The following is a 21,858-nucleotide window of genomic DNA, read 5'->3' on the forward strand; positions in this document are numbered from 1 at the left end:
GCTTTCACTATTACTTCCAGTCTATCATCGTTCCTCTGATAATCAGATTGGAGTAATGGTTGCTCATAACAAAGAGTTCCTATTTCATTTTATCACCAACTTTAAAGTATATCGGATTTTTTCTTATGATTGTGGGAAATATTAATCCAAAAAGACCTAAAATGTTTTAGCTAGATATGTTAGTCATACTCATTGTTTTGCGGGCCAACCTACAGGTTTTATGTGGCAGAAGTTCTTCTTGCATTAGAGTATTTGCACATGCTTGGCATCATTTACAGAGATCTTAAACCAGAAAACGTTTTAGTAAGGGAAGATGGTCATATGATGCTGTCAGATTTCGACCTCTCCTTAAGATGTGCCGTGAGCCCAATTTTAGTCAAAGCCTCGGTTCCTAACGCAGAATCCAAAAATCAAGGCTACTGTGTGTGTCCAGCCTTCTTGCACCGAACCATCGTGTGTGATCCAGCCAGCTTGTATACAACCGACATGTTTTGGACCACGTTTCCTTAAAAATTCGAAAAAAAGAAAAGAAATCCAAGCCAAAAACAGAAATATGTAATCACGTCACCCCTCTTCCTGAACTTATAGCCGAACCCACAAATGCTCGATCCATGTCCTTTGTAGGCACACATGAATACTTGGCACCCGAAATAATCAAAGGCGAAGGCCATGGCAGTGCAGTGGATTGGTGGACGTTTGGGATCTTTCTTTACGAGCTATTGTTAGGGAGAACTCCTTTTAAGGGTGCCGGAACTAGAGCTACTTTGTTTAATGTTGTTGGACAGTCGTTGAGGTTTCCCGAAACGCCTCCCGTTAGCTTTGCTGCAAGAGATTTGATCAGAGGCTTACTTGTGAAAGAGCCACAGCGTCGCCTTGCGTATAGAAGGGGGCAACCGAAATGAAACAGCATCCCTTTTTTCAGAGCGTGAATTGGGCTCTTATACGTTGTGCCGCGCCGCCAGACGTGCCACCACCATTCTTGGTGCCCCATGCAGGAACACCTGCACCACCCACAGCTGAGAAAGTCCAAGGTGTAGATGTGAAAGCTTCACGTAATTACTTTGAGATTGATTTCTTCTGATCGTTTCTTTAATGCCTTGAGAGTTGTGTTCCATTGCATTGGATCAATTATATATGAAGGGAAGTTGTTTCATTACAAGGAAGGCAAAAATATGTATCCTTAAATGAATATATATAATGTTGATTGATTCAATGCATTTTTTTTCGTTCCATCTTTTTGTTTATATATATGTTTCATTACAAGGAAGGCAAAAATATGTATCCTTAAATGAATATNGATCCACTCAATAATAAATAACATGGTCAAGTACATCGTATACGTCAAATTTGAATGAAACGATTACTATTTTATCCTCTTATTATTAAAAGTGAAGTTGAGTCACGTAAACCTATCATTATTTTATATAATATTAAACTATTATAAAAAAGAATTTATATACAAATAAATAAAATTTTAAAAATCTACAAAATATGAATTAAAAAATTTATCACGTAGAAGGGATATATCGAAACTCGTCGAATGAGATAAATCCAAATGTGGTAATACATTTGGAATTTGTTTGTCAGATTTTATTTATTTATTATATGATTAACTTAAAAAAATCAAAGATTTAAATTATTATATTTTACACACCCACCTAGAAAATGCGCCTGCGTTATTCCGCCCAATCATATGTACTTTCTCCACTCCCCCAAATAAATTTCTTCGAGTCGACCAATTCTCGCACGTAACTACCGCATTTTCTTCCAGACTGTCAGCTCTTATGGCAGGAGAATCTGCCAGTTTTTCAACCACCGTCGCCTCCGCCGAGGGGGAGAACACCGATTACGGCTTCGAGCGCGCGGAGATGTACCAGGGCAACCTTGCCGGGACGGTTAACCCGTACGAACGTCATTTGTTCCTCTGCTACAAGTCTCACGAGTCGTGGCCTTCTCACATAGAAAATTCTGAATCCGATCCGCTACCAACGCTGCTTGCTTCCGCTCTCAAAGCTAGGAAAAAGGACTTCCAAGTTCAGGTATGTTAAATAATATTGAATACGTCTGAGTATATGTTTTCTGGTACCAGTAGTTGGAAATTACTCACTAGGTGTGTTAATATGAATTGAATCATTTATGTTTCGTTTGATGTTGGATCTCGGATTAGCTTTTGAAGGAATGAGAATGAAATCGAATGCGGAATCCATTTACACTGGATTCCACATTTGGATCTCGGTTTTGCTATTCGATGGATGAGTGAAATGAAAAACAAAAGGCGTACTTCAGTTAACTGGCTTTCACAGTATCATCCATTTGGACACGATCGATTATTCTTTGTTCCTGATATGTGTTTGTGATACGTTTGGATTTTACTGAATGTAACTTGGTTTTGTAGACTCGGTTGACTATATGTGAGGGAGGCGATGATGTGAAGTTATCGGAAGGAGATGTTGTGATTTTTCCTGACATGATCATATACAGGTAATTGTTTCCATGGTTTTCCTCCATTCTGTTATTGAAGTAGGTGAGGTACTGGTTGAAGCTGTTCTGTGGCAGTTAATGCAATGGGCTAGGAACATATTTATACATGCATTTGGTGTTCCATGTGATTTGATTGCGATTCCCACACTTATAATATATTTGGATTCTCCAATTTCTATGGTTTAATAAGTGAAGTCGGTGGCTTGAATTACGATTTTCCTTTTGCTTCATGTCATATATTGGGGCAATTTATTCTTACTATAATCATTATTTATTCCTTATTAAATCAGGATGTTATAACTTATTATTTTTAAAGTTGGCTTGCTCAACTGTCATAATGTTAATTTGTTGTGGGCACTGATATAATCTTTTCGTTTACTGAAGGGGCTTGAAAGACTCAGACGTGGATAGCTTTGTCGATGATGTGGTTGTTAATGGCAATCCTTGGGTATCTGGGATCCCAAATGAGTTAACTGGTTCTTATGTGTTTGTCTGTGCTCATAACAACCGAGACCGAAGATGTGGTGTTTGTGGTCCAGTTCTGATTGAGAAGTTCAAAGAGGAGATTGAATTCAGGAATTTGAGGAACCAGGTTTTTGTTACTGCTTGCTCACATGTAGGTGGTCACAAATATGCAGGCAATGTGATAATTTTTAGTGCAGATCCGGAAGGAAAAATTGTTGGTAACTGGTGAGATACCTTTCACTCTTTGTTTTTATTGTCCTTGAGTATTTGCGCGGGACATGTCCTGGATGCATGTTTGAAAATCTTGTATCTGTTGCACATATCTTTACATCATATAAATTTTCTCACATTGTTTTATGAAGGTACGGCTATGTCACCCCTAATGATGTTGCTGAATTGCTTGATCGGCAGATTGTGAAGGGAGAAGTCATTGACCGCATATGGAGGTATCTTTATACCACCTAATTATGTCTCTGTCTACCAATTCACACGCACAGAGGCTTTTATATTTTCCACTGTTTGTATTGATGCTTGGTCTGTCTAACTATCTGCGTTAACTTTAAATTTGTGTAATGTGTGTCACTTGTGTAGCATGTGGTGAAGTCATTCTTCAGTGGCTACTGAAGCTATCTAATAAATTGCCTCTTTGTTCAAAGTCATCTTTTAATACGTTGATTGGAAATTTTTGGCCTTTGATACGACATTTTTAATCTTGTTTCGGTAATTAAAATTAGAAAGTCACCTTCATGTTTTTTATGTTGTCAGAAGGGTTTAATTTGGTTCACAACCACTCACTTGTACTGGCAAATGAATTTCGACAAACACATTTTGCTAATGCAGTTGCTTATATCTGTGTTTGCTGACAATCTGTATGATACACACCTATGATTTAAATAATGGTGCTTGATAATTTAAAATCCCCGAGATGCGGCTAGACTCGATGATCAGCCTTCTAAACAAAGTGTGCGCTTTAAATGTGAATCCCAAACCTTGACAAACTTTACAGACTGAACGCGCTTCTTGGGTGCATCTTAAAGTAGAGATAGTAAATTAAATTAAAGGTGAAATTCAACATAATAATCACTCATTTTGGTTTATAGACGAATGTATATTTGTTTTATTGTCAGTCCATATTTTTCTGGAACATATTGGGTGTTATATGACAAAAATTTCGTCATATATTTAGAATTCAATCATGTTATCCCTTAGGGTGCTTCATTTTAATTAGACTAGTGCTATACTTTGCGCTTAGGCGTTAGTAAATGTTGTGTTTCCATTAATTATGACTTTAATCATGGTTAGAACTTAACTATCATTGAAAAACTGGTAACTGAAGCAGGTCATTATTGATGTACCCCTTTTGACCAGTTCAACTACACATTGTTTGCTTTCAGTCCATCATACTGATGATGAAACATCTGCTGAATTTTGCTCGTGATTCATGTTATTAAAACCCAAATGAAATCCCAAATAGCCTACAAATTGATAAACGCACTGTTTACATGCATTAAGATTATCTTGGAAACTTTTACTGTTCCTGGTATGCGAGAGAGTATTTTGCTTTGATTGTGATAATTATATAAACCCATGCACAAGTAGTACAAATTGTGTTGCAATTGCGAAGGGAACTTTGTCTACACTGAATTATGCAATTGACAAATTTACCGTTGTCATACTGTAGAGGCCAAATGGGCGGTAAGGTTAAAGAAACAGAAAAGGTTGATGAATCGAAGCTAGCTAATGGGACAACTGTGGCGAACAATGTAATCCAGCCTCAAGAGAATGCCATTGAAGAGAAGGCACAGAGATCTGCAAGTTGTTGCCAAGGTGCTAATGGATTCTCTTGCTGTAGAGATGAGAACACCGAACAGAAACAGGACAAGAACAAGGGAGGATTGTCTTGCTGGACAAGTAAACTGGAGCATCGCCATGTTCTCACAACAGTTGCTATAGCAGGTGCAATAGGTACTATTGCTTTGGCTTATGCTTTTTACAAAAGAGCTAGGTGAAGCATCGTTTCAAATCATGATGTACTGTTTACGGCTGGGAGTTTTATATCCTCGATTTTGTGGAGTGATGCCAAGTCAATCAATAAATAATCTTTTGAATAAGCGAGTTAGGTGTTATATTGGTCACAGGTTTGTATCAATATAGTACTTCACCCGTTCATAGGTGGTGTTCCGACTACTAGTGTGAAAAACAGTTGAATATGTCGTGCCAATTTGTAAGTGAGTTAGGACATAATAATGTGTTTTAGTGGAAGACATGATTGTTCTCATCTCCAAGCAATTGGTACTTTGTTAAGGTTTTTGTATTGTGTTGTGTTCTATGCGGCTAATGTATCTTCTTTGGATCTACTTAAATATAGATGAATATTATAAATAAACATGATTCACATAATTTTTATAAAATATTTTAAACAACGATGCAAAATAGGAAGTGATATTTTAATTTGGATCAATTTGCTATTTCGAACGAATACATCGAATGGACCTAAGCCAATCAAACTCCCTTTGTTATCGGTTACGTCTCAAAGCCGCCTTCATCTCTTACTATTAACTAAATTCTCTTTAAAATATATGTACATGTTCTAAATTGTTTTTAAAATTTTGGGAAGAGCGAATTTGGTATGATATATTTACTTTTTTCATATTAGTTAAGACAATTATAGTATTTTTAATCTACTGCAACAATTTTAATAATTTTTATTAATAAATAGTGCAGTGAAACGTGATGTCGAAAGAATACCTAAAATAAAATAAAATAAAAATAAAAATAAAAAAAATACAATTTTCCCCGTAAAATTTGAATTGACAACTCTTACTCACTGTGGGCTTGTCTCCCCCCTCAGGAAATGAGAAGCCCTCGCCACCACCAGGCTTCTGAACCCGAAAAAGAAACACACCCAGAGAAGATAACTATCTCCACGACATAGAATTTGAGGTAAAACTCGATTTGTGCTTTAAGTTCGATCAGAAATGTGTGGAATTGCTTCGGAATTTGAAAGAGTTGAACAATTACTGTTTGGATATCGTATTGCTAGTTTATTGATCAGTAAATTGGTGTAACCTAGGTATAATATAAAGGATCTAGTTTTGATCATTTGTAAATCTTAGGAAAGATGGGATTTTCGCGTAAGGTAATTTGCCCTACATTTTGATTCAATATACTTTCCGGTTATCTGCCTCGAAGAATGTTGGCACACGATCCCGCTGATAAGTTATCCAAGAACCGTTGCATAAGCTATGGAGATTTGGTTATAGTATACGAGAGACACGATAGCATGAAGGCCGTAAAGGTTTTGGAAAACGGCGTTTTGCAGAACCGATTTGGTATGTTTAAGCATTCAGATTGGATTGGAAAACACTTTGGATCTAAGGTGCTAAGCAACAAGGGTGGATTTGTGCACTTGTTATCTCCAACTCCAGAGTTATGGACCCTAGTTTTAAGCCATAGAACTCAGATTTTGTACATTGCTGATATCAGTTTCGTGGTGATGTACTTGGAGATTGTTCCGGGTTGTGTGGTGCTTGAGTCGGGAACTGGAAGTGGATCATTGACCACGTCACTGGCTCGTGCAGTTGCGCCGAATGGACGTGTTTATACATTTGATTTTCATGAACAGAGAGCAGCCTCAGCTAGGTAAGGTGTCAAATCCAAGTTTTTTATGTTATGATAGGTAAATCGATCTTGTCTAGGAGGCAGAGTTAGTGAATTTATATATTTTTTCACTTGTTGACGAGTGTTAACTGAACCTAGGCATGTAATCATGGTGATAGAGTTTGTTAATAACAAAGGGACCTTGCATATTGAACACACTTGATGGATAACTCTTGAATAGTGGAGTGAAGGTGTGTGTATCTGTATTTTAACAAAATCTTCATATTCCTCTCTGCAGGGAGGATTTTGAAAGTAATGGGTTGAGTAGTCTGGTAAGCGTAGGTGTGAGAGATATACAGGGTGAGGGTTTCCCTGATGAATATTCTGGGCAAGCAGACTCCATTTTTCTCGACCTGCCTCAACCATGGTTGGCCATACCTTCAGCTGCAAAAATGCTGAAGCAAGATGGGGTTTTGTGCTCCTTCTCTCCTTGCATTGAACAAGTACAAAGATCCTGTGAGACTCTCAGAGTGGACTTCACTGGTAAGCTTTTTGGGAGTTTGATTCTGATGGAGAATTCAGTGATTATTTTCATGTGATAGGCTATTTACCATGTTTATATGTTATATTAGCACCTATGCTTGGTTTTGTTTTTCAGATATAAGAACATTTGAAGTGCTTCTCCACACGTATGAAGTTCGAGAAGCTTCCTCGAGGAGCTGGGAGGATGATGAAGAAGGTTTATCAGCAATGAATAGTTGCAAGAAGAGGCAGCGCGGAGCGAATGGGGTGGAGAATTCTTCGCCTCGCTCTATCGTGGCAAAACGAAGTGGTGAGACAAGAGGTCATACGGGTTATTTGACATTTGCCAGACTCAAGTGCACGATGTGATGTTTTCTGATATCCGATTTTTTTGCATTACTTGGGATTCTGCGTATTCTTCTTGCTTTTTTCCAAGTTTAGTTTTGTAGAAGATTATGGAGGGAAATGTCGTCTGTCTGTAAGACACGCTTAGTAATTGGCATTTGCTTGAGATTTTAAGCCATTCACTTTATCTAATGGAGAATTTTTATCTTGAATTGCCAAAAAATTGTTAGCCTCCCGCACTAATAGGCAAACTAATATATCCAGCTAGTTTCAAATGTATGTTACATGCAGCTAGTTTTTTGAACTTCAGTTCTATAAATTTCTCAAATTTGAAATGTTGAACAGGGACCAAGTGAAGTGATTATGGTTTCTTGCCTGTGGCCCTGAATAATGGCTCAGAGATTATACTAAAAGGTCACGATCTTGCAAGATTATTTGACCCGTACAATGGGATCATATTGTTTTGAATCCAAGTGAAAGCTGAAAATCGCACAATAGTGTTGTCTAGGTCCACATATTGGGTGAGTGGTAACTTGAATTTCAGATGAGCTCTGAATTTCAGATGAGCTCTGCTGTGCTTCCTTTTGTGGTTAATATTATTTTTTCTCTCTTAATCCTTTTTCTTTTTCAAATAAATCTGAAACACAATATTTCCGGAGTTGAAGTCCCTTCGACCATACATTTTAAATATATAGTTGAACACTGCCATCAGTCTATTATCTCATATCAAACAGTCGCTCTTTCTATTTTTTTAAATCTGTTTTTTAGTTGAGAGGTTCGAGAGACCTATTCAGAAGCTTGAAATCTTGGTGTGCCAGATGACTTATAAGCGCAACTTAGTTGTTTACATGAGTTAACAGAACCACCAAAAGCAAATCTGCTCTAGTGTCACAGTCGGCTTCCGAATCTTTGATTCTTGATTCGAGTTGCTTCTGCAATACGGTTGATTTCACCTGACCTAAGTTCTTGGTTTTCGATCTAATGAAGATATATAAGAAAAACCACCACCATTAAATTCGGAAATGAGAAGAATTAGATTACGAAAATGACAACTTTATTTTGGAGTAGGTCTTTTGTGAGATGTTTTATTCATTAAACATGTTAATCATACTCATATTTATAATAAAAAATAATAATTTTTATATAAAAAAATAATATTTTTCACGAATGATCAAAATAACAAATAAAAAAATATGTGTCACAAAATTGAATCATGAGATTTATTAACAAAATTTTTTGTGTTTATTTTATATGTCTCATTTTTGCATACTTAGGACAACCCTTCATGTCTAGATCATTTAACCAAAAGGTTTGCACGTTACGTAATGACAATTAGGGATCATTGATTCCAAACCACACGTGACTTTACATTTTCTTAACAACAAAAACGATAATTATATTGACCACGCTCACTACACAGACATTTTCTTGGCTTTGGAGACAAGGTGCCAAAACCTTTACAAATTCAGCACCTTTGATTTGTCTAACGCGGAATTCAAGAAATGGGGAGCTATGCTTTGGCCCTCTCCCCTTCTAAACCATCCATCAAATTTTTCAGCCAACCATTTCAAAGATTCAACTGCAGATTTGGAGCAATTTTTCACACAAGCTTTCTGAAATCAACGCACCATTTATCTCATGCCATTGGTCTCTCTTTCTCTTCAAGTTCACTTCCGAACAATTGTAGTAATGCATGTAAATTGGCTAGCCAAAGGTTGTACGAGTTTAAAGTCAGATCAGCAGCAGAAGGCATGAATGAGGGGACGAGTACCGATGAAAAGTTACAAACATTGCAGCTTGGATGCATGTTTGCAATCTGGTATCTATTAACATATATTTCAACATCTACAACAAACAGGTCCCTTTTCTTTTCTGTGTTTTTTCTCTGTTTCTGGGTTATTAATTTCTCCTTCTGCTGTTTCTTGCAGTGGAAGGGTTAGTTTTTGGCCAAATAAACATAAATGATTTTGGGATTTTGATTGTTGATCTATGTATGAAGTTAGGACTTTTACCCAACTATAATAATGATACTAGATTCTTGAATCATAGGTTTTGAAGGTTTATCCATTCCCTGTGACAGTAACAGCATTTCAGTTTGATTGCGGAACAGTGCTCATATTTCTGATGTGGGCATTAAAACTCCATCCAACACCAAAACTAAGACTGTCTCAGGTACATATTCTGTAACTTGATTTTAAGTTTTAATTGCGTAACAGATGGCTGCTGTTTATTCTTTTGTTTTCTAAACCTTCATGCTTATTATGAACATCATTTGTCTAGCTTGGACCAATATTTCTACTGGCTCTTGGACACACAGCAGGAAATCTTTTGACAAATATAAGTATCGGGACAGTCGCTGTCTCCTTCACACACACGATCAAAGCAATGGAACCTTTCTTCACAGTGCTACTTGCTGCCCTGTTTCTTGGAGAGGTAAACGCACCAATTTTATGTCATCCGGACCATCGGATCTCCCTTGTGTGTGGATTGTAATCCGAAACGATGAGGGATACATTTGGCAAGTAATTTTTTGGTAGAAGGGCTTTTAGTAATGTTTCAAGAAGAGCAATTGCTTCCTGAAAATCACATGGTCGTGCCTCATAGATGATTCCTTAAGAACCAGCATTTTATCATTTGAAGTTATTTGACATTCAGTTTGATCACACAGAGTCCCTCTATATGGGTTATTGCTTCTCTTGTTCCTGTTGTTGGTGGCGTGGCATTAGCATCGTTCACTGAGGCCTCTTTCAACTGGTATGAATCTCATAAAAACTATGGATCAGGCTATTATTTTTCAACATTCATTTGTAGCCTGATGATGATGATCACATGTTAACAGGATAGGTTTTAACAGCGCAATGGCTTCTAATCTTACGAACCAAACACGGAATGTCTTCAGCAAAAAACTAATGGTTAAAATGGAGGTAAGTTCCATTATATTTATCACAACTTTTGCTCCCATATTCTTTGGTGAAGAAGTTTCCAAATCTTCGTTGTTGATTTTGATAGGGAAATCTGGATAACATTAATCTTTTCTCTATTATAACAATCATGTCATTTTTACTTCTGGCATCTGCTGCGATACTCCTGGAAGGTGTCAAGTTTAGTCCTTGATACATTCAATATGCTGTAAGTAACACACGCATTTGCACACGTGTATCTGAAAAAATCGACGTTTTAAATCAAAATTAATTCTTTCTTTCTTAGATTTATTTTATTTTGCTTAATCATCTTTATTAAAATTAATTCTTTCTTTATTAGATTTATTTTATTTTGCATAATCATCTTTATTTATACAGAAAAGTCAAGGTTTGAATGTTAAAGATTTGTGCATAAAGTCTCTTTTATCATGCTTCTGCTTCCACACGTACCAACAGGTGAACCTCAAACAAAACTAAATATTTGCCCGTAAATCTTAATTATCTTATGCATGTTATTGGTGACAAAATTTAATTTGTGGCCAGGTTTCTTACATGATATTACAAATGGTATCACCGGTATCTCATGCAGTTGGAAACTGTGTGAAGAGAGCAATGGTGATTGTGTCTTCGATAATCTTTTTCCGAACGCCCGTTTCGCCAATAAATGCATTGGGGACAGGCCTAGCTCTGGCTGGAGTTTACTTGTATTCAAGAGCAAAGAGAATCAAACCAAAAGATAAATGACTTACACTTTACATACATTGGTGTAGAAAGGCAAAATGAAGTGATAATTATTAAGATTTGGAGTTCTTAGAGGATGAAGGGACATGGAGTTTGAATTTTGGGGTCAAATTGAAACTCAACATTTGGATGATTCATAGATACACCCCACAAGATAGGGAAAACAAGAAAAAAAGTATGGACATTGTTAGGATCGACTGAGAGAAGCGGAGAATCGGCAGTTTCGGAACTTGCCGTATTTAATAACTCTTTTGTTCAAGTTGTATCTCTGGATCGAAAAATATGTTATAGATAGTTTTTGAAATTTCGGCTTTTAGAATCAAATAGGAAATACCCAAAATAATCATCCGGCAACTGATCGATTTTTTCAGATCTTTCAAAATATAAAGCCAAGTGTTGTCAACGATAGATCGATCATTTACACCAATCTTCGAAGTTTTCAGCCTTTTTTGGAATCACAAGAATCGATTATTCCACACAAGTTGCAATTATAAGCCGCCACTTCATGCTAGTGCATGTGCATCTATATCGTTTTCTTATTACAATAATTTGTGCGTCGTTAGTAAATATACATATTAAATAGACTATATAATGCATGTGGATTAAGTATTATAATAATAACGTGAAAAGTATATATAATGCATGAAGAAAACAAGTCCGTTCATTCGACTGGCCAATCAATTTAGCCTATAGAACAAGCGTTACAAGAGGGAAACAAAATGAGTTCAGCATTCAGCCGCAGTCACGCACTACAAGTCAGCATAATCAAGGTTTCGGATTAGATTAGAATAACAACACGAAGCACAAATTAGCTCTAAGTATACATCAGCATCTTTAGGGAAGTTCAGGCACCGAGGAAGAACGGATACTGCTTCCGAGCATGCTCAGGTATCAGTTTGGAAAGTTGTTCTGGAGATGCTCCTTTCAACTCTGTCAATAAAGAGAACTAGGGTCAAAATATGAAGTGGGTAGAACGTTAAGAAACAAAGGTTGAAAGGTTTCAAAGAATTAACCTTGGGGTTTGAAGTTGAAGAGAGGAGGTAATGGACGACCATTGGGAAGACGCGTATTGGGTTCATGGAGTTCGTTGAAAAAAGGGTGGATACAAGCTTCCAACTTCAAAAACAAGTAATATATATCCAAGGGTCTAAAAAGCATTTCGTGTATCAAAAAGGAAAGGTACGAAAAAGCAAAGAAATGATGCATCGGGAAGTCAGAGATACTTACGGCAGTGCACCTCAAGTTTGGAGAGTATTGAAGAAGTCTTGACACGAGATCAACAGCTTCAGGAGGCATCCGTTTGTGGAAAATCTGAAGGCAACAAAAACTAAATAAAAACTATAGACAGAAGTTACGATAAGAACTAGACATATTAGCCTGTAGACAGATTCTAACCTTGTGCCATGGATGAGCTTTGATTTGGGGGAATTTGAACTCAGTGTAATTTGGATTCATGCATTTTATTTCCTCACGGGTAGGGGTTCCAAGTACCTTCATAAAAAATAATAAAATCAGCTATCCATTCAATTTATGATCTTCGGAGGATGAAGAGATACAATATCATTTTATTTATACCAAGATAACAGGCACTCTTTTACCTTGATAATTTCCACAAGCTGATCAACTCCACTCTCACCGGGAAAGATGGGCTGCATTATAGAACACTCGGTCAAAATACAGGAGCCTAAGCCAATATCTTCAAAATGGTATATCGTGCCATAGATAACAAAGATCTGAGACTTTATAAGAACCTGTCCAAGAAGTAGTTCAGCAAGAACACAACCCACAGACCAGATATCAATAGCACTAGAGTACTCAGTGGCACCAAATATCAGTTCTGGAGCACGATAGTACCGAGAACATATATAAGAAATATTTGGCTCGCCTTTCACCTGTCATATAAGCCATAAAAAGTTTTAGAGCACGGAATCGGTTTATTGCTGTAGACCAGTATTACCAGGCAGTTAGCGCAGCTTATCAAGAAGGAGATTATATAAACGTACCAAAACTTTTGCACTTCCGAAATCACAAAGTTTCAGCTGATGGGTATGGGGATTGACCTGCAGAAAACAGATTTAATAGATCATCACCGCTGCACCACAATGACACGCGATTTTTGTTTACAAGAGCATACCAAAAGGTTTTGAGGTTTGATGTCTCTGTGGCAGACCCCTATCCCATGTATATATGACAAAGCTCTAAAAATCTGTGCACCCAAAAAACAGAGTAGAATTAGTCACCTGCGATGCAGCAGCTAAATCATTCAGAAGATCCATCATAATAGATTCAATTTACTAACTGCTCAACATGTGGATTTTTCTTTGAAGAATAAACCTCATTAATCCACATATACCTCTCAAAAGAATCTGAGGTGTTGGATGCAGTATTTGCATGATCAATAGCAACATAAATCAGACAATAATAATATAAGTTAAATAAAATATTCCAAAATTGGGATCAAATAACAAATGTGTGAAAAAATGTCCACACACGCCACCAAATTAAAATACCATCACAAAGTAACCACTTGAGAAGTTTGCCAAATTTTAAAAATCAAAGCCTATCCAAGCTTCCTGACCTGATATGTATAGAGCTTGACATAGATCATAGGCATTCGCTGGTTCGCTTTGTTGTAATGTCTAGCAACTCGGTACAGTGTCTCAGGCACATATTCAAGAACTAAATTGAGGTAAAGATCATCCTTGTCGGTGGTTGAAAAGAAGCAGTGTTTAAGTGAAATAACATTGGGGTGATCCAGAAGGCGCATCGTTTGCAATTCACGATTTTTGTATCTTTTATCCTGCAAAACTTTTTTGATAGCGACCATTTCACCAGTTTCTAAATGCTTTGCCTGCGATGACAAAAGCACATTTACAAAACTTTATTCTGTTTTGCGGATATGACAACTTTAAAAGAGAGATATCGAGTCTTACACAGCATGTATAATTACTTTCTTTTTTCCCCTACCTCAAAAAATTATAGAAAATTCAATATTATATATAATATGAATCGTGAAATTGATAAAAATCACCTGAAATACAATCCCAAATGATCCTTGCCCCACAACTCGCTCCGCCATGTAACTTACAGTCTAATCAAACAAAATAGATGCAGTGAACCATTTATTCTAAGATAGCTCGAAACAAGATAATAATGACTGACAGGAAAATTAGATTCATTTTCAAAAGAAAAAAATATAAAAAATGATGAATTATAACTAATCATTTCAACAATCAATTTTCTTTTAAAAAAAATCAAAGGAATTCTCATGGATAAGTTCGACAAAAGCCGAAAGATTCAATGCATGGAACAGCAAAGCAATAGTTTTTCAGTGCCACAACTAGGTTCAACAACAATTTCACATTGAAGAACAGTGGAATTAAAGAAATTTAGAAGTTGAACCAGTGTAATTTTCAGAATCATCTCAGTTTCAATGTGCATGGAACAGCAAAGCAATAGTTTTTCAGTGCCACAACTAGGGTCAACAACAATTTCACATTGAAGAACAGTGGAAGTAAAGAAATTTAGAAGGTGAACCAGTGTAATTTTCAGAATCATCTCAGTTTCAATGTGCATGGAACAGCAAAGCAATAGTTTTTCAGTGCCACAACTAGGCTCAACAACAATCTCACATTGAAGAACAGTGGAATTAAAGAAATTTAGAAGTTGAACCAGTGTAATTTACAGAATCATCTCAGTTTCAATGTGCATGGAACAGCATAGCAAAAGTTTTTCAGTGCCACAACTAGGTTCAACAACAACTTCACATTGAAGAACAGTGGAATTAAAGAAATTTAGAAGTTGAACCAGTGTAATTTTCAGAATCATCTCAGTTTCGATGTGTTACAAATACACTACATGAATGCATGTTAATAAAAGATAAATTCAGCGGCAATATTCCAAAACGAAAAATTGCGACCACACATACAAAATTTGATATAATGTTCTATCTATTTAATTATCTCAAAATTCATGATGGTATATCTAATTATCTCGAAATTTTGGTCCATGCAGAAGCTAATAAATCATGGAAGAAGCCATTGCTCAAAATATTCTACCTGCTTGGGCTGGCCATTTTTACCACCGATAGTTGTCACAATTATGTGTCCTGTTTCGGTCCCATTTCCATCCACCACCGTTGCTTCCATTTCCTGCAACCATAATCAAGAAAAAAATACAAAGTTTTATGCCATCAGATAAAAACATTTCCACAGAAAATTAGTATTAAAGTTCCCCTCAAAAACCTTTTCATCCTTGATTTTCATGTCACTGATTTCCTCCGGAAGTTTATCCACAAGCATCGCATCACCCTTCGGCTTTTCACAAACACCACCATCTGCCTCCATACTCCACAACGTGGTGATGAAAAATTTTAGCTTGAGCTAAACAAGAAATAGCCTTCAGCTTCCAAAACTTTAACGACCTGAAAAAAAAAAAAGGAAAGAAGAACAGATCAAACAACTCAGAAACAACAATCACATATCAATACTTCAGCGCTGATCTACTAAAATCACCAAAAAAATAATAAACTATGATGAAAAAAATAAACATAAAATCTCCCGAAGCGGATCCAAGAACGATACACAGCTCAAATTCCTGTAGAAAAACCTAAAAATACTAGGAAGAAAAAACGCCGCAGCATTACAAAACTTTTATACAAACAAATGACCCACCTGCATCAACAAAGCAGCCACATTAATCTCGCCAACTCCCAACCTTGGAAGTTGATTCCAACGCACAGCTGATGCTAAGAACAGACGAAACCCTAGAAAATTTCAGAGGAGAAACTGGGTAAAGCGGAGCTTGAAAGTTTGAAAGAGCTTTCTCCCAAATTGCTTTGACCGAGGAAGAATGTCTTTTTCTCTTTCCAAGTAAATCCATCTGTTTGGTAATAAGAAAAGTATTCTGGCGGAACCCAAATGGTTCTACCAAAACCGGTTGACTGGGAGTTTCCGAGTCTGGAAAGTTGCGCTGGGCCGATACGTGTTGGGTCATGGCTGGGAGATGTGTGAGATCTAATGAATATGGGCCTTTTGTGAGACCCGTTTAGTTGAGCCTTGTAACTTAAAGGCCCAATAATCATTTGTGTTGCCATTCGATCGTGCTCCAAAGATATTAATTTTTTGAAAATAGATCAGTTTCACTTATGGTTATTATTTTATATTTATTGATCGTAATTTCTAATCTGATTATATTATTGAATAATTTGTGATGGATTGTAATCTGGTCAAAAATAATAAATGTAACGCTAAAAAAAATTTGCTATTGATTTTGGAGTAATGTTTTAATTTATTTGAAGGAGATTTTATATTAATTAATCGCATCAGCTTATTTTATAAAAGATGCTTAGTTTATAATTTTTAAAATAATATATATCTCAAAATAAATATATAAGTGAATTTGAAAAAAAGTTTTGTTCACAATCATTTATTTTTAAGATTTTATTTTAATAGATAAAAATACTCTTATAGAATTTATTAGCTCCCAACTATAGTCTCCCAAATTCAAAAGTATGTCAAGAAATGTTTACTTGCATCATTATCATATAATATGAAAAATTGTAATTCTGATCTGATGAATTTGAATATCTGCGATTTCAGCCTCTAATTTGCAAATTTTAGTATTAACCTGTTATTTATGCTTTTTTTCATTATCAACATTCAACTTTCAACATGATGCTTACGTATGTAGTGATACTACATTTTTAAAAAAAACTAAAATTAAATTACCACAAAATTAAAAGATACATCACAAAAAATTTGCGTTAAGTTATGAGTTATATGATTATTTAAAAATTCAAAGTTTAGATAAGTACAAATATATCAGTAATTTCAAATTATGGGAAACGGATAATCTGGGAAAGAAATTTCGGTATGACCAAGTATTTTTGTCAAAATATTTATAATATAGTATTGATTCAAAATAAGTTATGTCAAATAGCCATTAATAGATGCTTCTATTTAGACTATAAATTATGGTAAATTTCATTAAAAATTAGTTCCTCGATTTTAAGTATATATATAAAAATATTTCAGAAAAAATCTCACTCATAAAATGCCAAGTTTTTCTCTAATATTTAATTTTATTTTTATTGGTTTTACAAAAGAATATTTTATATCGAGTTGAAAAGATTAACCATGGAATTATATAGTTGCAAATTATCTGCGTCTCCGACACATTAAATTACAAAATTATAGAAACTTATGAATAATAAACCACGATACTGATTAGCAATATCCAATGCACAGATTTTATATAATAGTTTTCCTTTATCTTCTCTCCCAATTAAATAAATAAATAAATATATATATATATATATAGCATAGCCTAGGACTAGAAAAATTATAACATGGAGAAATATTATATCAACATATATCTAAGGCTCTCGCTTTGTGTCGTCTCGTATTTTATTGCAGTAGACCATGCACTTTGTTATGCTGGAGAAACCAATCGTTTTAGCCAAATAACACAATTTTTAACAGCGAACAGACGAAACGATACGTTTCGAAGGTATGACGAAAACATTTTTAATGTACTGGACTATGGTGCTCGTGGCGATGGATCCTCGTATGACACTGAGGTACTGTTTTTAATAAATATATTTCATAATTATAGATAAATTATCCACTAGCAGTGGCGGAGCCACATGTATAAAGCCCATATGACCCGATTTTTTTTTAAAAAAATTATATGTAAATTTTGTATCATTTAGAATCATATGATATTAGTCCGGATAAATCAATTTAAAATATTAAAAGATTCTAGAGTTTAAAATTCTAGCAAGAGAGAGCCATATTTCTGACTCCACCACTACTAACAGCAGAGAACGAATATATATGTGTGTGGAAAATTTACTTTTATAAGCATATATGTTTCTCTTTGTGATTTTAGTCTTCTATGTTGTCAAATTTCATTCTTAGTCAACTATCATCATTTTTTTGGCTATTGTAGTTATTTTCCGACGTAGTCCTGATATGATATCATTGCATCCCTTATTTGGCGGTGACATGTATGTTTACAAATTAGATGAAAAATTATTAAATTTGTCTAAAATGGAAAAATATATATCTAAAATTAAAATCGAAGTTTACATATAATCAAAAATGCAATCTCCCACGTGTATATGGTAACTTTTACATTTTTTTATGTCATAAATGTTATTATTTTTCACTCAAATGAAATTTCTGAAAGTGTCATTATTTGACAGGCTTTTCGAGCTGCATGGGCAGCAACATGCAAAGCTAGTGGAGGGGTGATGGTTGTGCCCTCGGGGCATACATTTCTACTACAACCCGTAATTTTTAATGGGTATAAATGTCAACCTAACGTTGTGGTCCAGGTAATTTTTTTTTTCCTTACTCCAGAATATTATAATATTATATATAGACGTAATATTATTATTATATATAAATATACGTAACACGTTGAGAATAAATTGAATTTATGGTGTTTTAGGTGGATGGGAAAATCGTCGCTTCTTTAAAGAAATTGGATTGGAAGAAAAATGTGACTCAATGGATCTTATTTCGAGAGTGTAAAAAAGGGTTAACTATAAGAGGAAACGGCGGCGTATTTGATGGACACGGCGAGGTTTGGTGGGATCCCAATGGAGATTATGGCCAGTTGTTTGCACCTCATGTAAGTATCATCTTTAAATTTATTAATGTATCATTTATCATCTCATTTTACGAATCCAACATTGTTTTTTATGATGAAATTAACGGATCCACAATCGTACATGGAACTCATACCTTATTCTTAATATATTATTATATATAAATTGAATTCCACGGTATTGTGACAAATGTTTTGTTACATGGCAGGCAGTGAGTATTTCGAATAGTTTTAACGTGACAGTAACAGGAATCACAATACAAAACAGTCCTCGCATGCACATTTATTTTGAGGACTCCCAACAAGTTAAAGTGTTCAATTTCACCGTCTCCTCTCCTGGAAATAGCCCCAACACAGATGGGATTCACCTCTCACGCTGCCAACATGTTGACATTCACAACTCCACTCTCGCTTGTGGTACAGTTCATCCTCCTCCTTCTTGGAATAATAATGTTATCAATGCCTACGTTGACGAGCTGTATTTGATCATCATTGTAGGAGATGATTGTATTTCGATACAGACAGGGTGTTCCGATATAAAAGTATACCAGGTGAATTGTGGGCCTGGGCATGGATACAGCATCGGGGGTTTAGGACGTGATGAGACAGAAGCTCTGGTTTCAGACATCACAATTTATGATTCAAATGTACAAGACTCGATGACGGGAGTAAGGATAAAGACTTGGGAGGTATGAAAAAAACATCCATTATATCATCATTTTTCATGTTTCTAAATTTGAAAAGAAAGGATAACTTTCAAATAACAAGGGCCACAAACCATTATCGGGTCGACTCGATCTTTTTATTTTCGAAGTCCCCGCTCGCTTTTGATATCGCTCCACTGGAAATGGAACGACTAGAGCCGAAGTAGATATCAAGAAATCTATCTCACTGCCTTGTTTTTAAGTGTAGGGTGGCTCAGGGTCGGTGCGTAATGTTACATTCTCGAATATTGCGATGTCAGATGTTAAAACTCCGATCTCCATAGACCAACACTATTGTGGAGGACACAAGGTTTGCAAGGATGACACCTCAGCAGTAGCGATAACAGGCATAACATATCAGAATATAACAGGGACATATACCCGCACATCCGTTTCTCTTCTGTGCAGCGAGCACGAGCCATGCAAAAATTTAACGGTGGCAGGTGTGAACCTAAAGCCTTCAAAAGACAAGGGAAGCCGTGAAGGGCCATATTGTTCGAACGCATATGGAGAAGTACTTACCGAAACATTGCCATCTTTACGTGATTGTTTGCTGTCTATTTGAAGTTGAGAGGTCTGCGAGGAAATTGATAAGGCCTCTATCGGTTTTAACACACACAAGTTATCTGATTAAAAAAAATGAGAAGACGGAGCAATATAGAATATTATTCGAATATAAATCAGTATTGATGAACATGATTAATATGTCTTTGTTCTCCTCTACTTTTTTTTACCAGATACAGTCAGAACTGGAACTTAAATTCAAACTGTGAAATTTAGTTTACAGAAACTGAACTTAAATTCACGGCAATATCTATCATTGATCTAACATGGTTGGTATAGCCCTTTCTTCTCTTCTGAATTAATTGGCAGACCCTTTGTACTTAGAGTCAACTTTATGATAAACTGAACAAGTGAGGGGAACCTGATTTTGTCTAGTAAACAACTTTTTGGATTCAAGTGCAATTGCAAATTCTGCTTCTTCACCCTTCACTTTTTTCAAGCGGATTTATCGGCTTCAACAATGTGATAGAGAATCAGGGAGCACAGTGATGTCGAGAGTAAACAAGATTTTCCAAATCCAACAGTTTTTGTCTTTCTTCTATGTTTCTCACTCTTTTCAGGACTTGGCGATCCAGTCCTAACTCCTTCTGATGGCTTATTAAGAACGACGACAGCAACCGATCAATATGTTTCCACTAATCACAGCAAGAGTTACCACACGAAATTATTACAACATAGTATGATTGTAAGGATCACACAGAATGAGCGAGTGTCAACTGTATAAACTCAGATCTTTACTCGTGAAGTGAAGTACAAGGAGAAAACTTGACAAAGAGCATAGTGTTTGGCCAATGTGCGTTAGGGATAGATACCTCCACATCAGCGTAAATCCTAGGGAATGACAAACTGCCCTCTTCATACGGCTTGATCTTTTTTGAATATCTAGTGATCTGTGGATAAACAAGAACGATCTCCTCTCCTTCACGACGTTCGCGAAATGTATTAAACATCGTAAGTCGAATATTTATTCCCACGTGTGGTGCTGAGAGGCCAATCCCATCGGTTCTGCGGACAAATAAGTCAAGAAGTAATTCCCACTAAAATAATGGAAAACTATCACAAGTCGATTACATAAATTCTACAATACGTGCTGGACAGAGTAAGTTATGAGGAAACTTTGTATAGGCCCAAATTCTTACTCTTTTATGATTGCCAGACAATTTTCAAATTGAACCAAGTACTAAAATATAAATAAATTCATATTCTCATCGAGACAACTCGTTATTAATTTCAAAGCATCACATCCAGTGATCTACAGACATCATCAATGGAAGTGTTTGTTCGGTGAGGATGTGGGGCTCACGCATTAAATAAAGTCTTACCAAAACGTTATCCCACATCGAATTTTTATTAAAGTTGGACGAGGAAATTAGTTATAAATAGAGCTCAATTACTTCAGTTATTGTATCCCAAAATCAAAAGCTTTTTAGCTTTGATAAATAGAGAGTGCATAGAAAAAAAGAGTGTATTTTTTTCTTGAGTGCGAGAATTCTCTTGTGTGAGTTAGAGAAATTATTTTCTCGGTATACTCGGGTTGGAAGTGTGAGAAATATTGAGTGTATTGGTGTATACACTTGTTGTAATATTTCTTCCAGTTATAAAAGTTGCAGTGCTCCGTGGATGTAGCCTATATTGGGTGAACCACGTAAATCTTTGTGTTCTTGTTGGTTATTTTATTCCGCAATTTTTTGGGTACTATATTATCATCGTGGTCGGCATCGCTTCGGGGGTGTAATTCCCCAACAACTGGTATCAGAGCCTTGTTGTGAAAATTCTTAAGAATTCTGAGTATGCTCTGTGGTTGCAGCTTTGTCTGATCTTCCACATCAGAAAAGATTTTTTAGATTTTTTGCTAAGGCTAGAGAAGTGATGGCCGGAGATGATGGATCGGGACCGGGAAT

General features: G+C 35.9%; 4 protein-coding genes, 1 long non-coding RNA gene and 2 pseudogenes across 5 annotated transcripts; 5 read left to right on the forward strand and 2 right to left on the reverse strand.

The window, feature by feature from the left end:
• The first annotated feature begins 55 nt into the window (after positions 1–55).
• Positions 56–1,219, forward strand: LOC140977415 (protein kinase PVPK-1-like; annotated as a pseudogene).
• Positions 1,220–1,677: 458 nt separating this feature from the next.
• On the forward strand, positions 1,678–5,273 carry LOC140976104 (altered inheritance of mitochondria protein 32-like). The gene is made up of 5 exons (XM_073439999.1): positions 1,678–2,039; positions 2,396–2,481; positions 2,866–3,171; positions 3,309–3,392; positions 4,628–5,273. Exons 1-5 carry the CDS (start codon positions 1,785–1,787, stop codon positions 4,953–4,955), a joined length of 1,059 nt encoding a protein of 352 aa, XP_073296100.1. The 5' UTR covers positions 1,678–1,784; the 3' UTR covers positions 4,956–5,273.
• Positions 5,274–5,767: 494 nt separating this feature from the next.
• Positions 5,768–7,699, forward strand: LOC140976105 (uncharacterized). Its single transcript, XM_073440000.1, has 3 exons — positions 5,768–6,588; positions 6,845–7,089; positions 7,205–7,699. Exons 1-3 carry the CDS (start codon positions 6,140–6,142, stop codon positions 7,435–7,437), a joined length of 927 nt encoding a protein of 308 aa, XP_073296101.1. The 5' UTR covers positions 5,768–6,139; the 3' UTR covers positions 7,438–7,699.
• Positions 7,700–8,676: 977 nt separating this feature from the next.
• LOC140976572 (phosphoenolpyruvate/phosphate translocator 2, chloroplastic-like) lies at positions 8,677–11,334 on the forward strand (annotated as a pseudogene).
• Positions 11,335–11,725: 391 nt separating this feature from the next.
• On the reverse strand, positions 11,726–15,967 carry LOC140976106 (shaggy-related protein kinase epsilon-like). Its single transcript, XM_073440001.1, has 13 exons — positions 15,749–15,967; positions 15,320–15,498; positions 15,134–15,226; positions 14,107–14,166; positions 13,654–13,926; positions 13,210–13,281; positions 13,079–13,135; positions 12,827–12,967; positions 12,674–12,724; positions 12,471–12,566; positions 12,303–12,386; positions 12,089–12,191; positions 11,726–12,005 (listed from the first exon to the last, which is right to left on the reverse strand). The coding sequence occupies exons 2-13, from the start codon at positions 15,419–15,421 to the stop codon at positions 11,920–11,922; spliced, it is 1,218 nt and encodes a 405-aa protein (XP_073296102.1). The 5' UTR covers positions 15,422–15,498; positions 15,749–15,967; the 3' UTR covers positions 11,726–11,919.
• A 2,934-nt stretch (positions 15,968–18,901) lies between these two features.
• LOC140976107 (polygalacturonase At1g48100-like) lies at positions 18,902–19,969 on the forward strand. Its single transcript, XM_073440002.1, has 3 exons — positions 18,902–19,106; positions 19,188–19,378; positions 19,602–19,969. Exons 1-3 carry the CDS (start codon positions 18,965–18,967, stop codon positions 19,956–19,958), a joined length of 690 nt encoding a protein of 229 aa, XP_073296103.1. The 5' UTR covers positions 18,902–18,964; the 3' UTR covers positions 19,959–19,969.
• LOC140976108 (uncharacterized) lies at positions 19,694–20,891 on the reverse strand. Its single transcript, XR_012175165.1, has 3 exons — positions 20,770–20,891; positions 19,916–20,592; positions 19,694–19,793 (listed from the first exon to the last, which is right to left on the reverse strand). It is a non-coding gene; the product is annotated as an uncharacterized lncRNA (long non-coding RNA).
• Between the last annotated feature and the right edge of the window lie 967 nt (positions 20,892–21,858).

This window comes from Primulina huaijiensis, chromosome 5 (genome assembly GCF_012295235.1).
Source record: "Primulina huaijiensis isolate GDHJ02 chromosome 5, ASM1229523v2, whole genome shotgun sequence".
Lineage (NCBI taxonomy): Eukaryota > Viridiplantae > Streptophyta > Magnoliopsida > Lamiales > Gesneriaceae > Primulina > Primulina huaijiensis.

What these genes read in the sequence shown, in the direction of transcription:
- LOC140976106 (XM_073440001.1), bottom strand. Translation starts at nt 15,421, where the DNA reads ATGGAGGCAGATGGTGGTGTTTGTGAAAAGCCGAAGGGTGATGCGATG. An exon ending in CAAACTTGAGGTGCACTGCC is followed by an intron (nt 12,192 to 12,302) that starts GTAAGTATCTCT and finishes TTGTTTTTGAAG; the next exon opens with TTGGAAGCTTGTATCCACCC. An exon ending in CTTCAACTTCAAACCCCAAG is followed by an intron (nt 12,006 to 12,088) that starts GTTAATTCTTTG and finishes CTTTATTGACAG; the next exon opens with AGTTGAAAGGAGCATCTCCA.
- LOC140976105 (XM_073440000.1), top strand. Translation starts at nt 6,140, where the DNA reads ATGTTGGCACACGATCCCGCTGATAAGTTATCCAAGAACCGTTGCATA. An exon ending in CAGAGAGCAGCCTCAGCTAG is followed by an intron (nt 6,589 to 6,844) that starts GTAAGGTGTCAA and finishes TCCTCTCTGCAG; the next exon opens with GGAGGATTTTGAAAGTAATG. An exon ending in TCTCAGAGTGGACTTCACTG is followed by an intron (nt 7,090 to 7,204) that starts GTAAGCTTTTTG and finishes TTTGTTTTTCAG; the next exon opens with ATATAAGAACATTTGAAGTG.
- LOC140976107 (XM_073440002.1), top strand. Translation starts at nt 18,965, where the DNA reads ATGCACATTTATTTTGAGGACTCCCAACAAGTTAAAGTGTTCAATTTC. An exon ending in CAACTCCACTCTCGCTTGTG is followed by an intron (nt 19,107 to 19,187) that starts GTACAGTTCATC and finishes TCATCATTGTAG; the next exon opens with GAGATGATTGTATTTCGATA. An exon ending in TAAGGATAAAGACTTGGGAG is followed by an intron (nt 19,379 to 19,601) that starts GTATGAAAAAAA and finishes TTTTAAGTGTAG; the next exon opens with GGTGGCTCAGGGTCGGTGCG.
- LOC140976104 (XM_073439999.1), top strand. Translation starts at nt 1,785, where the DNA reads ATGGCAGGAGAATCTGCCAGTTTTTCAACCACCGTCGCCTCCGCCGAG. An exon ending in AAAAGGACTTCCAAGTTCAG is followed by an intron (nt 2,040 to 2,395) that starts GTATGTTAAATA and finishes TTGGTTTTGTAG; the next exon opens with ACTCGGTTGACTATATGTGA. An exon ending in GTCATTGACCGCATATGGAG is followed by an intron (nt 3,393 to 4,627) that starts GTATCTTTATAC and finishes GTCATACTGTAG; the next exon opens with AGGCCAAATGGGCGGTAAGG.